Source organism: Tasmannia lanceolata, unplaced genomic scaffold, assembly GCF_043159265.1.
Source record: "Tasmannia lanceolata isolate RefF3 unplaced genomic scaffold, GAP_Taslan_0.1 ptg000003l, whole genome shotgun sequence".
NCBI classification, from domain to species: domain Eukaryota; kingdom Viridiplantae; phylum Streptophyta; class Magnoliopsida; order Canellales; family Winteraceae; genus Tasmannia; species Tasmannia lanceolata.
In genome coordinates, this window is record NW_027518680.1 from 58,713,779 (window position 1) to 58,731,354 (window position 17,576).

At 37.2% G+C, this 17,576-nt stretch overlaps 1 protein-coding gene and 1 non-coding gene across 5 annotated transcripts; one reads left to right on the top strand and one right to left on the bottom strand.

The window, feature by feature from the left end:
• Positions 1 to 1,428: 1,428 nt before the first annotated feature.
• LOC143856940 (uncharacterized) lies at positions 1,429 to 16,807 on the top strand. 4 transcript variants are annotated; one of them, XM_077367227.1, is made up of 9 exons: positions 1,429 to 1,626; positions 1,788 to 1,962; positions 3,060 to 3,140; positions 7,662 to 7,764; positions 7,960 to 8,554; positions 13,042 to 13,177; positions 13,910 to 14,077; positions 14,193 to 14,306; positions 16,275 to 16,807. In XM_077367227.1, the coding sequence occupies exons 3-9, from the start codon at positions 3,060 to 3,062 to the stop codon at positions 16,491 to 16,493; spliced, it is 1,416 nt and encodes a 471-aa protein (XP_077223342.1). In that variant the 5' UTR covers positions 1,429 to 1,626; positions 1,788 to 1,962; the 3' UTR covers positions 16,494 to 16,807. The 4 variants fall into 4 exon arrangements, with proteins under 4 accessions (XP_077223342.1, XP_077223351.1, XP_077223337.1 ...); XM_077367236.1 differs by having other exon boundaries at positions 1,788 to 1,869; XM_077367222.1 differs by having other exon boundaries at positions 1,820 to 1,962.
• Positions 5,839 to 5,957, bottom strand: LOC143873962 (5S ribosomal RNA). Its single transcript, XR_013248655.1, has one exon. It is a non-coding gene; the product is annotated as a 5S ribosomal RNA (ribosomal RNA).
• Positions 16,808 to 17,576: the final 769 nt, after the last annotated feature.

The window sequence follows — 17,576 nt, forward strand, 5'->3', positions numbered from 1 at the left end:
TACTAGCACAAAAGCATGCATTTTAACAAAAAAATTAAGGGTATGTGATGGTGTGGATTAAAGGCCCAATGAGTGGACCCACCACATCAAATAGTTTTCCCCTGAAAGGTTCAATCCCAAGCAAACTACAAAGAGTAAAATCTTGTGTATGGCTCATTGTGGCTAGTAGCTCAAGGGTTTCACTCACATTAAAGCCCTGTTCATTTTAGATTATGGCAAGCGATTGTGAGTCCAAAACCTATTATTGAACTCAAAATTAAGGCCCTATTCGTTTAATATTATGCCAACTGATTGTGAGACCAAAACCAATTATTTAACTCAAAATTAAACGGATTTTTTAATCCAATAATTGATATTGGATTCACAATCACTTGGCATAATCTTAAGGCCCTGTTTGTTTCAAATTGTGACAACCGATGGCCAGGCCCTCACCATCGGTTGTCACAATCTGAAATAGGGCCTTAATGAACAAGGCTTAAACGTAAATTTGAGTCCAATAATAGGTTTTGGACTAGGTTCTCATTATCTAAAACGAACGGGGCCTAACTAGTAGATAATTTTTGGGGCCAATGGAGTGGGCTAAGCTTTTGTCTCTAAATCGTAATTCTTAGAGGAATGATATTTTATTGAGGGTTTTGGGATTTGGTATTCTGGTTTTCTCTTCAATTGGGTCGTTCTTCATTGAGTTCTTGAGAATTGTGATCTGGGTTTTTAGATTTCTTGGTTTGGGTTCTGGGTTTCTTACCATTCTTAAGAAGGCTGGTTGGTTGAAGAGAATTTAGGTTTTCAGTAGATTGGGGGGTTTTGAAGAGGAATTTAGTGAACTTTTCTCGAACTCAAACACTGCTGCCTTCTCAATGATCTCGATCTGTGCCTTTTTAATGATCTCTTCAGATCGATGAATGGTATCGGACGGCTGCTTAATTAATATATTCATGGGAAATGTTATCAGCACTACTGTATGCTGATGAGGGCACTCCTCACTTTATTTAAAGTACTGTATGGTCCGCACCATAAGATGATCCAAACCGTCCATTAGATGGGCCACGGCCTAAATAGGTTGTGCCCCAAAAATCATTTCCATAGGTTGATCCTAACCCTCCGATCTATAGTGGGTTAGGATCAACCATCTAACATTCAGATTGGAAGGTTAGGATCAACCTATGGAAATGATTTTTGGGGCACAACCTATTTAGGCTGTGGCCCACTGGCCCATCTAATGGACGGTTTGGATCATCCTATAGTGAGGGCCATACCCTACTTTTAATAATGTGAGGAGTGCCCTCATAAAAAGGCAGTAGTGCTGATAACATTTCCTTATATTTAAGAACCTCTTATAAGTCTATCCATTTGGGCCCAATTTAGCCCATTAATATTTAAGAAGGCCCAGCCCAATTCATTGTTTATGCATTGCTTAAAAGTTATAACAAAGAGATCTTAACTTCACCAGGGGTGAGGAATAGTTCTTAATCCTCACCATCAGCAAAAGGCTGTTCTACAAATTCCAGAACCTTTTTCCAACACTATTTCAAATTCAAAATTTTCATTTCTGAAATTTAATCCTCCAATAATCTGACAAATGGGTCTCAATTTATCTATTCAAAGCTAACGAAAGCCCTCAAAAAGGTATGCTTCAAAATAACTTTCTTGATTTTTAAAGTGTTTATTTTTTGGGTTTTGGGGAATCTCTATCTAAAACCATTTTCCCTAATCTTTTTCTGTTTTCTGCTTGAAATTCATGTATTAGGTTTTGGGTCTTCTCCAAAACCCTTAATTATTCACTGTAGGTTTCTTTCTGAGAAGTGTCTGGATGTTGCAGGCTATGCTATGGTATTTTGGGGAGATTGAAAAAAAATTCTGTCATTTCAGGCAAGTGGGTCTTCTTAATTTTACCCCTTTTCGAAGTCTTGGATTTGGTTTGGGCAGGCTTTGAATATTGGGAATCAAAGAAGCTGATATCAGGTTAGAGATTAGGGTTTTGATCTGTCCCTATTTTTTGTGGATAGGGTTTATGGGTATCTCATGAAAAAAAATCAGTGTTTTTTGTTTTTCATTGATTAGATAATTCTTCAATAAATTGTGAAATATAGTATTTGTTTTTCCTATAAACCTCCTGGTTATGAAAGGAGTCACTGCCTCTCCATTTTATTATCATATTATTATGTATTTGGATTGATGAGTATTTCATAGACATGTCATCTTTCTTCCTGCTTAATGAGATTTAATGGGAATTACATCACTATATTTTCTGTACTGTATAATTTGATCTTTTTTTTTTCTTAAACAGTGGTTATTCCATAATTTTTATCCATTGTTTATTTGGGTAGTTTTGATACAGAAGAGCCATTCTATGTAAGAGAATTTTCTTGATGATTTTAATTAGTTTCTCTTACCAACAGAGTGGCAGAACGAATTTTTCGATTTTCAGGTACAACTACAAAATAGTGACCAACAAATCAATTGGACTGGTTGACACTTATTTGGGGTTTCTATTCTCCTGTTTGTGTAATGCATGAAATCTAGTTACTGTTCTAAGTTGTGGTTCTAAGTTTTGGATAGTTACTGGGTGCTGATTTGGCACTGTAATATTATTCTACTCCATCAGTAAATCTGTAGCCTTTCTGAAAGAAAAAAATATGACATGTTGAATGCTAGTCGTTATGGCCATCAAGGAAAAATCCGAATTCATCCTTTCTCTTATTTTCTTGTATTACTTGTATCATATTTGCATAGTTTTAGTTTATTTCTTTTTATATAGACACATTTTTCTATATGTTATGATTAATTTGAACTGGTTTCTAGTATTATGCTTATCTGACACTCATGTCCATGTCATGCATTTTGCATCCATGTCTGACACTGGCAGACTTCTGTGTCTAAATTACAGAGTTTCTGAGGCAATATTCATGATTGTATGCATTACATTGCTCAGCCATTAGGTTTTCAATTAACCAATCACACATTCGAGTTATACTCATTGGAATTTGAAACTGAAAATCCTTGAATCTGCTAACATGGCACCTTTTGCCTGAATCTTTATAGTGTTTATTTCTCTCCAGATGTCTAGCAGTTTTAGGGGAGCTGATGACTTTTCAGTCGACGTTGAGGAGCTCTTGCAGATAGGAACAATGTGTAGAGAGGTACAATTCAATACTTCATGTAGATACTCTGCCTATAGTACGAAGGCCATAATGACCACCTTCATGCTGAAGTTTCTTTTGGATGCTTTGTTCTTTGTGATGCTTGTTTCTCTCCATATTTGTGGTGTGGATTTCACACATTCGTTAGTAGGCCAAATTTCCAAGGCTTGAGGAGAAAAAGTCACAAAATCCAGGGTGAATTGCTATTTTCTAATGACATGGCATTGTATACCTACTCCCTAATTGGCACAGAGCATTGAATTTTAAAATATATTTTTTTGTTTAAACGAACTCCTTTCAAGTGTTGAGAAAATAAATCCTCCGTTGAATATAAGTCAACAGGAGTTTAAATTGCTTCCATTTTGTTCCTTTGTATCCTTAGTGATATTGCTTGGATTTATGTAGTCAATTAGGTCTGGATTGTCAATACTTTCTACCAAACAATTTCCTATTCTAGCTGAGAAAAGAGAAGGACGTGCTAAGAGAATCACTCTTGCATGTACAGTCCAAAAATGCTGAATTAATTTTGTCTCCAGATTGCAGCTATGAACATCACCTTTGTCATTTTTTCATGCCTGTGATTCTTTTTTTTAATGATATTTTCATTCTTGTGATTCTTGAAAATTTATAGTGTATTTGCCAAGCTTCGTTTAAGTTATCAAACATATATATTTTTCTTCTCATATAAGGCAGTTGAATTTTGGGCCATTAAAAAAGGTAGTTGAATTTGGTTTTTGATGACAAAATGTACTCTAATGCTAGCCAATTTACATATAGCAAGATTGTAATGAAACATTATCATCTCAAGGTCCAATGCTTGTACATGCATATGGGTCTTTAGCTAGCTTGAAGTATATACTTTCAGAGGGAAATGAAATGAAACAAGGTGCAAGGGTGTCATCTATTATGTCTTGTTGAAAATCCAGGAACCAATGTCCCCAAGAGGATCATAAACTCCTTATCAGGGAAAAGAAAGTTGTTTAAGGAAGAAAAATCTATTATTGGTGGTTTCTAGTAAACTTCTTTCTGCCCACGAACATCACTGGCACATATGGCAAGAGACATTTGAATTTCATGAAGGAGGTTGAGTTAATTCTAAAAAAGCATTATATACTGAATTTTTTTATGGACTGAAACGTCATTCTTAAGATAAAAAATGCATATTATGCTAGAAACATCACCTTTTCTTCTGAAAACTTGTTCAAAAATAATTAAAAAATGATGAAAACGAAAACTCTTGTTTAAGAATTACAGTTGTCCTAATGTCCAAACAAATTCTGTCCACACTTGACTTAATGACATACAACTAATGTCAAATACTTGGACTCAAGTCGGACATTGGTCTTAATTTCCTAATTCAACTCAGCCATATCAATGAGAAACTTATTTATATTTAAGGACAAAAAATCATCTCATTTTGATAACCAACCAAGCAGATTTCATAAAATTGGAGTTTGGACTCAGTACCCAAAGGCTGGCCAAACCATCAACTTGCATGAGTTTTAAGAGTGAGTGTACGAAGTACGAACATTGCTTCTAGGTTGTAACAACTCAAAAAGATAAAGTATATCAAAGATCTGGCAATGTAGCTGAAATTATTGTTGATTAGTATAGGAAGCATCTGATGGGTATGACCCTGGAGGACTTTGTTTTGCATAAGTAGGTTCCAGGACTGGTTTGCCGAGCAACTGGGTTTCTATAACAAATTCCAGTCCTAGTTATTTTAGCAAATTTCTTCAAACCCAAAAATTTCTTCAAAGAGATAAAAGAGCTCGGAATTTGGGTTTCTATAGCAAATTCCAGTCCTAGTTATTTTAAACCAGTAAGTCAGTTCTCTAATTTAGTTAACAGGCAATTGATTTGCATCACATTTCCAACATGTGTTGAGACCTAGAAGGTTACTCAAGGAAGGAGTCTATTTGTTACATAGTGTGGGATGATTTTCAACCTTCTAGGTCTACCAGATTTGGAACAGTAGATATCTTCAGTTATGCTGAATTATGGATTTAATTTTTTTAAACAAATAAAAGAATTTAATAAAACAAAGGAAAACTACAGCTACACCAATTGTATGGAAATAAAATAAAATTACAACTACTTGCAGGCACACCCGGGCATAAAACTATAAAATTGCATAGGACTAGAGAAGGGCCATGGAAGGAGAGCTGGTGCCAAAGAGATTCTTGCCTTGTATTCCCACCTTTTTCAACATCTGATGTATTGTTTTGACAATGCTCAAGTACTCAGATGCAACTCCTAAGTCAGACCTTCGATGTTCAATTTTCACTTAGCCGAGACTGTTGATAACCTGCTCAACTCAACTCAACTCAACTCAACTCAACTAAGCCTTTGTCCCAAACTTGTTGGGGTCAGCTAATGAATCCTTTAGAAAATTTTCATGAAGAAAGTGAACGAATCTACCCTGTTCCAATTGACTAAGTCTAATCCTGACACTAGTTGGGATCTTCTACATGGATCATTTTCTTCCTTTCTATCCTATCCAAGGTCATGTTCTATGTTATGTTCCTAGCCCTCAAGTCTTTTCTCACAGTTTCTACCGAAGTTGTTTTCGGTCTACCCCTACCCCTTTTTACTCCATCAACTTGGCACAAGTCACTTCTTCTCACTTCTTCCTCATCGACGTTCCAGAACCGAAAGATTGTTCGAAAAAAGTGGTAGATAGCCGAAAAAAGTGACAGGGGTGCATCACGAGGACTTCCCAGGAGGTCACCCATCCTAGTACTACTCTCGCCCAAGCACTCTTAACTTCGGAGTTCTGATGGGATCCAGTGCATTTGTGCTGGTATGATCGCACCCAGCATGCCTCTCCATTCTCAAAGTAATAAAGAGTTTCCATTCGCATTGTCGTACGAAGTCCGTTAAATGAAAGTGCGAAAAAATCCTGCTAGATGACATCGGATGGACGATCCGAGCATGTCGGGAAGCCGGATGACCGCCAGGGCTGTCATTGGACGATGAATCTTCTCGAGTACCCCCGAATCAATATACGAATCGCCTCGATCTGACGGGCGGATCAAAAGTTATCCTCGGAACGATATTTGTGCACCCAAGGGTAGCTCACGGCCAGTAAACACCTTCCGACCAGATTCCTGACTCGCATCCACTAGTACACTCATCCGCTATAGCCGGTGTGTCACTGAGGCCTACGTTGGATATGCCCAAACCATCTTAAGCGGTGCTCTCTCATCTTTTTCTTTTCTTTTTAAATGGAGCAGTGCTCTCTCATCTTCTCCTCAATTGGTGCCACCCCCACCTTTTTACGGATGTCTTTATTTTTAATTCGATCTAACCTTGTGTGGCCGCACATCCATCTAAGCATTCGCATCTCCGCTACACTCATCTTATGCACATGCTGCTTCTTGGTGGCCCAACATTTTGAGCCGTACAGCATGGTTGGCCTCACAACTGCTGATAACCTGCAATACTCAAAACTTGGTCAGTTGCTGTATTTTTTAAATCAGAGTTTGGACTCGGTACATAGATCCAGTCCGTTTAGTTGAGTTCTGAGTTGGTCCGCAAAATTTTAAATTTAAAGTTCCTAAAAAGTTTATATTGAATTACATTCAAACTTGTACCACCAATGGTACTAGCTGCCACAAGATTTTCCCATTAGGTCCATATGATTCACTATCCCATCCAGAGCTATGATTTGTGGACACAGACACGAGTGTCAGACACGGCAAACCCCCAAAATTTAGAAACGGGGACACGGCTAAAATAGAAAGCATATGTAATCATAATTTGTCGATGCGGATTCGTGTGTCGAGTTTCGACACGGATATGAGTTGTCTGACATGGCAGCATCTAAAAACCTAGAAATGGTTTCACGTACATACACATAAAATTCTTGATTATTTCACAAATACCTTCCTACACGCCCACATTAACTCCGAGCAATACATTTAAAAGTGAAAGAGTGTCGGCTAAACCATAGACCAAGCCCTACCAAACAGAGAGAGGATTGCAACCCCCCTCCCAACACACACACACACCCCAACATATTTGAAATAAGAATGAACAATCGATGAAGTGATGCTTAATATACTCTTCCGCCTTCAAATACAATATACTTCCACATACAATATGAAAGTTCTGCCTCTTGAGTAGGTCTCAAGTATTAGCTTTTTTCATCGACATACAATATGAAAGTTCTGCCTCTTGAGTAGGTCTCAAGTATTAGCTTTTTTCATCACCGCACATATGAAAGCCTGGACCTTTGGTGGGACCTAAGACGACCAAGTTTTGTGCCAACCCATGGAACTAGAAGGGGCATCCAACAAATAGGAGAAAAGGGATTTGACCGAAAACATACCGTTTGGGCCAGGGATCTAAATTATTGTGCCGGCCTCTTGATGAGGCATGTATACCTTATCAATAAGTGCAAACAACATGATTAGATTGTCAAATTCTCTCCGTCTTTTAAATAGTGTACTGAAGAGAGCTTGGCTTTTCTGTTCCAAATAGCTGATGAATCTGACTTTTAAGCTTCTTCCTATGCAGAACTATGAATCTGATGTGATGGCACTATCAGAAGCACATTCAAAAGACAATAAATACACTGAGGAGTTGGAAAAAGAACTGCGGAATTGCTCTCAAGAAATAGGTAATTATCTTAGTAGTATTCACTATTCAGCATGCATACGAATATGTCATTTACTCTTCTGAAATTATGAAAGCTAGTCTTCTCTTAGGGGTTATCGTTTCTCTAATAGCCCAACTTTCTTTTGACAATGCCCCATAACCAAAGATGAGTCTTTTAGACTTTTAGATCATATTCACTTAGCAACTTTTTGTGCAGGATACTTGCAGGATCAACTAAACTTGAGGAATGTGGAGGCAAATTGTGTGGCTGAGCATGTACACAGCCTTGAGCTAAAGCTTGCAGAAGTTCACAAGTTACATGAGAAAGTCAATTGCTTGAGGAAAGAAATGGTGCAATTTGATTCTGAACGCTTGTTTTTTATGCGGAAATTAAAGCAAAAGGAAGTGGAGTTGCAACATTCTGCTATGCACATAGAGAAATTAGAGACAGTTGTCTCGTCTATTGCATTGGAATCCCAGTGTGAAATAGAGAGCTTAAGGCTTGATCTAATGGCTATGGAGCAAAGTTACTTTGACGCTAAGAAAATCAATGAACAAGATGGTCACGAGAAAGCAAAGATGGGTTCATGGATTGAAGAACTTGAAGCCCGGTTTCAGGAGTCGCAGCAAATGATTAGCTGTTTGGAAAAGGAAAACAAAGAATTGCAAGAGAAGATAGCAACTTCTGAGAAAAATGCCAAACAGTTTTGTCATAAGATTGAAGAGCACCTTGACAAGTGGTTGAAAAAGAACAACATATCGGGATTCAATAAGCCTTGTCTACCTGAGCTTCCTATATCGGAACAAATGAGGTAGGTTTCAACGGCTTCATCTGTTTTGTTGTTATTAGATCACAGATTTAATTGGCTTTCATTCCTCATTTTTGCACATGTTTTATTTTGAGAATATTTTCATGGGAAGTGCTTCCCATATCACTTCATTCATTCATACCCACAAAGCTACAATTAGGTTAGGAATGATCAAACTCTAGAGGAAATATGGTTAGTTGTAACTTTGCTATATTTAAGATTCCAATCCTCAATTGCGTTAAGTAGACGGTTGGGAGATAATTTGGGAGCTGGAGTTTAAAAGCCTCACTTCACAAATAGGAAGAATCTATACAAAATAATATAATATTAGAACAGATGCATATAACTTAATAAAATATTGAAATCTGACCTATTCACGAGTGTATTAATAAAACCGGGATTTTTAGCAATGTCTAGAATCCCACTACAAAGAAAAACAATGACTGATGCAAAATTGGTGAAATTAATAGTGGGATTGATGCAGTCATGCTAGTGGTTCTGATGGTGTAAGGGAAATGAGGGATGGAAGTAGGAGAAAGAGCATTATTCCAAACTGAGACCTTTTGTTCATTGTTTTTTATTTTTTTGAATGGCTATTTTTTGTTCATTGGTACAAAGTCAACACTCAAATGTCCTTTTTAATTTCTGCCAAGACTATGATGGTGTTTTAGGAAAGATATGTGTCCTGCTTGTGACTTGCATAGAGGTCTGTTCTTATTTCTTACCACCATAAGATTGCCACAATGACTTGAATGACTAACCTACATGGACAGTTGGACTTCGGCACTTTTAGGTTTGTTGATTTGTCAGCAGGGGCCTGGATTTTACTTAAAAATTTCCAAGCTTCCAGGCATTTTCTATATTTTCCATATTTTGGGTATTATATATTTTGATTTTGTGTTGCTTTAATATTTTAACATGCTTATACAACATGTGTGTCGACATACCTCGCCCGTTGAAGTCCAAGTTTGTGTATCTCAAAGTTACAAAGACTATAGTCAATGCATAGCATTTTTGTTATATATATATATATATATATATATATATATATATATATATATATATATGTGTGTGTGTGTGTGTGTGTGTGTGTGTGTGTGTGTGTGTGTGTGTGTGAAACATGTGGTTTAGAAGTCCAAACCCATCTTGGGACTTCTCGTGACTTGGGGACCCAACAAGGTCGGCACATGTGGCAAGAGTACTGTTAAAGTATAAAAGATAAATAACGCCTTTCTCCAACAGCTTAAGCTTTTGGAGAAGTTGGTAAGTTAACATGGTATCAGAGCCAAAGGTCTCAAGTTCAAACCTCCCGGATAGCAAAAATCCACATGCGATGGTCGGCCCAAAGTGGGACCACATGTGCCACATGTTTGCCAGGTAGGCCACACGTTCGGGGGAGTGTTAAAGTATAAAAGATAAATAACGCCTTTCTCCAACATTGGTGAGTTAACAAGTACAATACTAGCTGGTCACATGGCTTTCTTGCAAATATCTCGATTTCATCAACTTAAAAGTAGTTCTGATAATTGATTCGCATAATTGTATCATTTTCTATAGAGCAAATTCCAAATCTTCTATGGTTCATTTTCCCTATTAAATGTTACATTTGTATTATATAAAGGGCGATGATATTTTCACCTCCTCTGCAGTACTCATTTGCCCTCATTTGCCCCCCTTATAACGTGAACAGTGGGCAACTTTAACGCTTTTTTACGTCAGATCACGTTAAAAAGGGGGCGAATTCGTAATGCAGGGGGGTGAAAATATCATCACCCTTTATATAAAATAACATTTTGCATTACAATTGTCATTGTCAATGTAACTTACTTATGTTAGCTTACATATATATACTATGCTTTCATATGCAAAGCGTATATTGTGGAAGAAACCAAGGCTCCTAGGGTGAGCTTAAAATGCTCACTTAGCGTGTGAGGTGGTTAAGTGGTTCGTTGTTGGTGTCTCTCAACATTGCGCACTTTCTAACTAATGATCTGACATCTTGTTTGAGGATTTTGGACTCAACTTCATGCTTTAAAAGGGAGTTTCATTTTGTCATTGCTCCAAGGAAGCTAACTCCATGGCATTTTTTAATGGCATTTAGAAGCTAGTCTGGGTATGGAGCTGCCACATCTCCCCCAGGCCTTTTTTAACTTGGGGATCAATTTGTATTATATGTTCCTGTTTCTTTTTGTAAAGTTTACTCTTTCAAAAGGGAAAAAATGAGATTGATGTATGCCAGGGAGGAGAAAGAGGAGAAAAGAGAAGCAGAAGAGAAGGAGAAGAATAGAAGAATAAGGATAGAAGCAGAAGAATAGAAATTAGGGGAGAAGAGGAGAAATCTGCAGAGGGGAGAATCTGTGTTCACTTCAATTAATCATCAAAACTAATAATCTCTAATACATGAGGGCCTTATATAGGCAATTGAGATAAAATTACATGAAAAAATAAATAAATTCCCTAACTTTAAAAAACATGGAATTTTTATTTTTATTTTGAAAAAATGACAAATTTTCATTGATACTATGAAGAATACATTGGGGATCAGGAGTCCCAACTGGCATTACATAGTACCTAATAAACTGGCCAGGGCATACCCTGGGTCAGAAGGACTGAACCAAAAAAGAAAATTATGTATTCTTTTTTCCGTATCTACGATCAATTTGACAAGAGTACTTTCCCCGATCATGCCCAGCCGACTGCCCTACACTACGTTCATTCCAACCTACATCCATTGTTTTCCTCCAAAAAACCAAAACTTCCTTAGCAGCAATACTTCCACATTCTTTTACTAATAGCATAATAGGAGGATCCAGACAAGATAACCAAAACTAAGCGAGAGATCATGGTCTCTCAAGCCGTAATTTGGTCATAATCATACGTAGCCAAGCTGGATGCATACAATTCATGGGACAAATACTACTACTATTGTTTCAATATGCAACTAAAGTCTACTCACCGAACCCATACTTCACTTGTTAGAAAGCGAAAAAAAATTCCAAAAGGACTCCTTTCTCTCCTATCCATCCCCTTTCTGTCTATAATTCTTTCCTTGTAATGGATTTTGTCATTTTTCGAAATCTGACCTATCTCCCATACGAGTACCACCACCAAGTATTACTCTTGATTAGTCCAATAAAGCTCAGGTCACAACCAAGACCACTATCTACATGTGCAACAACACCTAAGGTAGTCTCCCCAAACACCAGAATTTTACCCCAAACACTCCGAAAGCTCAAATTCTAAAGAAAGGTACTGATCCGTGAAACCGGGTTAAAAAGACTCACAGGCTGAACTAACTCCAAAGACCTAAAAACTCTTGTACATATCCATAAAGATAACCCCCTAATTAGCCAGGTCCCCTAAAACTAAATACCATGAAATAAAAATCCTAGAAAATAAATAACATGGAAATAAATTCCTAAAAGTCCTAATGGGCAAATATGCCTCTTATTGGGCCTACAATCTGCATCAGTGATACTGTTTACACTGCATATCTGCTTGAACTTAGTTCGGTTGATCCGTATATGGAATTACAACAATTACTTGGTGTTATAATTTTGGCTTAGTTGTCCATAACAATCAATTTTTGGCCAATCCATTGTTGGGAAAGTTATGAGAGTTTTAAGGATCAATTTGTGCTAATAAAGTCTACCCATATCTGTACTTGTGATACACAGACTTATATGACACTATTCTATGAGAAAAGTTACTAGGTTTTGTAAGGTAATATTACAGAAATAATGTTGATTTCACTCATATTGTTCTGATTAATATAATCAGCATTAAAAAAACAGGGAACTGATATCCGCACTACCATATTTTGATAATGGCACTATTCACCTTGTTTTACACTCTTTCAATTAGCTTTTCACGTCTGTTACAACTTACAATGCTCAAGATGCTATCAACATGAATAAAAAATGCCGAAAAATATTATGTAAATAATGGTGGTACATAATATGTTATGCTATCATTATCTATGTATCTATTGTAGTATATGCATTTTAGAACTTATCATATATTAAAAAAAAAAAAAAAATATATATATATATATATATATATATATATATATATATATATTATGCTGCAAGCATGAATTAGGGTATGTTTCACATCCATCTTACTAAATCAGTAGTTTATCATGGTGTGAAAGAATTGACATTAATTTTATGACAATGCATATCAAGAGTCAATACACTGGATATGCATGCATACATTTTATGGATCTTCTGCGACCTGCATGAAAAAAACGTGAATAAAACCAATATATGCATGCATTTATGTAAATGCCCTTGAAAGAAATTATAATTTTTCTAATACTTACATGCCATCATACCATCTTGTACAAGTTGAATTGCACTTGCTATTTTGATTTGATTTGATTTTACATGGAGAGGATACAGGTATCTCTCAAGAATCACCTATTGAAATTCCCCATCAGGAATTCCATGTCTTTACATCCCTAGTAATAATTGATGCTATTTCTGAAGCGCTTGGGAGGAAGTTTTGGGACCATTCCTTTCAAAGCTGGCAGTGGTAGCAACCTGGGATGAAAATTTGAGGGACGAGATGGAAAAGATGTCACATCAGATCCATGAATCTGACCTTCTTGTGAAACAGCTCAAGGTATTTCCATTGATGAAAATGTTTCTCTACAGATCCTTTATAGAATAATCGATCAATCATGTATTACAAAACTCCCCCGATTTTTCTACAAACTGAAAAACTTTACCAATTACTGGAAAATGAGGAATTCAAACTGCAGCATGAGCATCTTAACTCCAAAAATCAATCTAGTACTTGCCCAAGTTTTGAGTTGACTCAGACTCGAGCCCTGATTGAGTCACCTGGGATATGTTTGGTTCCGGGAATTTACCTCAGAGTGTAGTAGTGTAAGTGGTCAAAAGGAGACAAGCATTGGATTTACCTGGGAGAATAGTGGTATGTAGTGTTTGGTTGTCAGCCTTGGAGAATAGTGGTAGGGGTTGTCATTACCAATCTAGAGAGAAGAGAGAGGGGGATATAGAGAGTACCATTCCCAAGAAATTCAAGAAAAGTTCCACCTTTTTTGTGGGTTTTGGCTTGAATTTCGTAGGGAGTGGACAAGGGTGACACATCACCAGATATGGAATGATTAACCAGGAGACATCCATGGGAGTCTCCAGGGATTTCAATGCTATATTGGCAACCAAACAAGGAATTTTACTCACATGGCACTTAAATGCTAAGCAAAATCCCTAAGCCTCCCTGGCTTTTGTGCAATCAAACACACCCCTGATGTTTTAGTTTCTGAGCCTCTATTCGAACTTTTAGATGCCTATCATGCATGTGCTAAAGAAATAAGTGAATGCTTATTAGGAAGAGCTGAGAAAAGAAAAGTCGAAGGCCAAGGAAGAAGCGGAGGACCTTACACAAGAAATGGCTGAATTGAGATACCATATCACGGACATGCTTGAACAGGAATGCAAGCGCCGTGCTTGCATTGAACAGGCATCTCTACAGAGAATTTCCGAGTTAGAGGCACAGGTATTGACAATTTTCCTTCCATATATTACATTTGGCATTCTTGAAGGCTTTTTTTTTATTTTTAACTGAGTCCTAAAGTTGGCATCTTCCATTTTTTTATGTTCTTGTGCAAAAGTTACGAAAGGAGCAGAGAAAATCTTCCATTGCCATTAGATTCTTTCGCGAAGCCCAGAAATTAGCTGAAGGAAGAAGGTCTATAAACGCCCATAATTTTAAGACTGCGGTAGTGGTATGTTTCTCCTCTGGTTTCTTGGTAATCCGTGTATTTTATTATCTGATTCTGATCTCATCTGCCACTTTACCTGTACTCTAATACCTACATTCTTGCTAAACAACATGCGCTTCTTCACGCAAAAGACTAATTGGTCTTAATTCGTAAATATTGGATTTTTTATGAAATTTTTTCTTAATAAGTGTTCTACAGAACTCTAATTTGATTCTTCCTGGTGAATTTCGTCTTAAGTCCGATACAGCCCCGAGAATCCATGTCTAGAGCCTAACCTATGTAACTTGGACACACTTTAGGCTGTCAGTGTCAGACATGCAACCCATATAACATAGATCCCTACGATTATATCTTTGATGTGAATTCCTCTATGATTCTCTCGCGACACAAGATCTTATTTTAACTCTTATCATAGAAAAATGCATCAAATTTTTATGTCTACATCTAAATCCTATCACCTTGACTTGTCCCTAACGAATATATAACCGTATAATACTAGGTCATTTAGCCTGTAATATTGCAATCCCCACCGGGTGTATCTCAAGGGTATGTGCACCATGTGGCTAATTTACAACACAGACCCCTTATTTGCATTGTGATCTTAAGTGGGGTACAATTTGTTCAATTACAGAATCTATCAATGCAGGATTTCAAAAGATATCAATTATCAACTAAAATACCCTTGAAATTTATTTTGCTAGCCTTAAGAAAAAATGGGTATTTTAAATTTAGAAAGTTATTTTTGATAATTTCATTAATCCTGAAATACTAATCCGATGAGTTGCCGAAATAGTCGAAATTGTGTGTCATTGTAAAGTGTTTGATGAAGTCTTTCATGCGGAATCAGTTTCACGACCGTCGGTTCTGTAAACTAGAACTTTTAAAGATTTTAAAGAACTAAAATTCATGAACTTTTTTTTATTGTAGCCATTATCTCTAGAGTTTTTATATGGTGTCCACTTGTAGCTGCGCATAATCACGGCACTGCTCTTGATATTTGATCCAACAACATCCGACTTTATGAGAGGTTTGATATTTGATCCAACTACATACCACTTTATTAGAGGCTTTCCTTGGATCAAACATCATGGGCGGCACCCGTGTCGTACCCCCATTACGTGCAGCTACGTGGGTACATCATATAATTTCACATATTCTCATTCCATGCTACCAAAATTCTCTGATGTATGTTTATATTGGATCAATATTATGTCTTATGCATGCTATGAACATGTGCTTTTGATTAAATATATACTTGTATGGTTATCAAACAAACAAATATAAAAAAAATAAATTTGTAATTTTACGAAGTTTCTAATAATAAGAGGCAGGCCCGAGACAGTTTCTAATAACAAGAGGCAAGGCCAAGAAAACCCATATATGTTTTGACTTTTGACCATATATATACTCAACTCAACAAAGCCTTTGTCCCAAACTAGTAGGGGTTGGCTAAATGCCTGTAGAAAATTTTCATGAAGAAGGTGAAAGGAATCTACCCGGCTCTAATCCTGGCTCTAGTTGGGTTCTTCTACGTGGTTTATTTTTTTAAAGTATAAAAGATTAAATACTGCCTTTCTCCAACAACTTAAGCATTTGGAGTAACCGGTGGTTTCACATGGTATCAAAGCCAAAGGTCTCGAGTTCAAACCTCCCAGATGTCAAAAAAAAAATCCAAATGCAATGGTCGGCCCAAGGTGGGACCAAGAATCCATGTAGCAAAGGGCATGGTTATTTCGATCTATTCTCATCTGATGACTGATTTTGCCTAAAGACAGGCATGAATCTGTCGCGTTCATGTTACTTTCTCAGTATGTTAGTCCCAAGTCAAAACTAACTTACATTTCATTCTCTGAAATTTCAGATGTACATGGGACAAGATATGCATTCTAGCTAAATTAACTGCACTATTTCTTTCTATAAACTGCTTTTGGACATGCTAACTGATTGCTATTTCAATAAATTCAACTACAGGGATCACACCCAAGCGAGTACCCGCCAACGATTTCTCGAAGAATCGATACCTGCAGCTGTGGAGAGCGCGTAATGTCGGGCAATTTATTAGATTCATTTGACGAAGAACTGCTAAAAGCCGAAGCCGAAGAAGAGAATTATGCCGGTCGTGTACAGGATCGAGCTGCGGCTATAGGGAGGTATTCAGAGGAAACTGATATTACATTGGAAAAGCTCTAGAACTCGGTCATGGAGTCCAATTAGGCTTGTAATTGTAATCAAATCCATTCACCATTCAGCTGTTTCTTCAAGCCAACGATGCTGCTTTCAAATCTTGCCTGCTCAAGGAGCTGTTTGGATGCTGGGAGAATTTTTTTTCCATGGAAAATCAGTTTTCCAGTGTTTGGCTAGCTCATTTTTCCATTGAATTTTTTTTTTTTTTCAAAGTTGAAATTCTTTTCCTGTTGTCTAAGAAAATTCCAACCCTATAAGAATTAAGAAGCTGGATTTTTTTTCAACCGAGTATACCAGAGTACCAAGCTGTGTCAGATAGCTAGGATTTTTTTTCAACTCAGCAAAATGAAGGGGATTTGAAATGACAACAAAGGGGGCCCACCCGCCCAAAATACATATTATTGGCCTGTTAAAGTTAGATTATTGGTATGATTTTTCAGGCATAGGAGATCAAAATTCAAGTGAAATTTTCAGATCAGTCAAGAGTGGGACCCACATCCACAAAGAAATAGCTTCACATGAAGATCTATTCCAACTCCACAGGATACCACTCCTTACATAGAGTAATCTATTATTCCTCATCAGGAGAGCATAACCACAAGCATAAGCAGGCTGTTAAGAAACTGATAGATGAAAGATAATGTGGGTCCCTCGTGATGTTGTACATGATCAACGGTCTTGATTTCACAAACGTACCCCCTGTGGGACCGGGAAAAGGATCATTAGCATTGACCACAATGCTAATGAGAGAGAGAGAGAGAGAGAGAGAGAGAGAGGCATTTTGGTTGTCTGTCACGCTCCTTCGCAAAAGACACTTATTGACCCCACTTCCGCCTGTGTATACGATCGGATCCATTGATCCACACAGCAACAAAGCCAAATGCCGTTGGGGAAATCAATGATTAGATGATCTTCCGGACCCACCAAGAAAAGGTAAACAGTTGATGTTTCACGAGATCAACGGTCTGGATTTCAGGTACACGATCCCCAGTGCAACCCCACAAATTGCCTGATGGTAGAAGTGCCTTTCTGCGTAATCTCATGAAAGATTACAGAAGGGAGATGACATTTTCACCCCCATGAAGTACG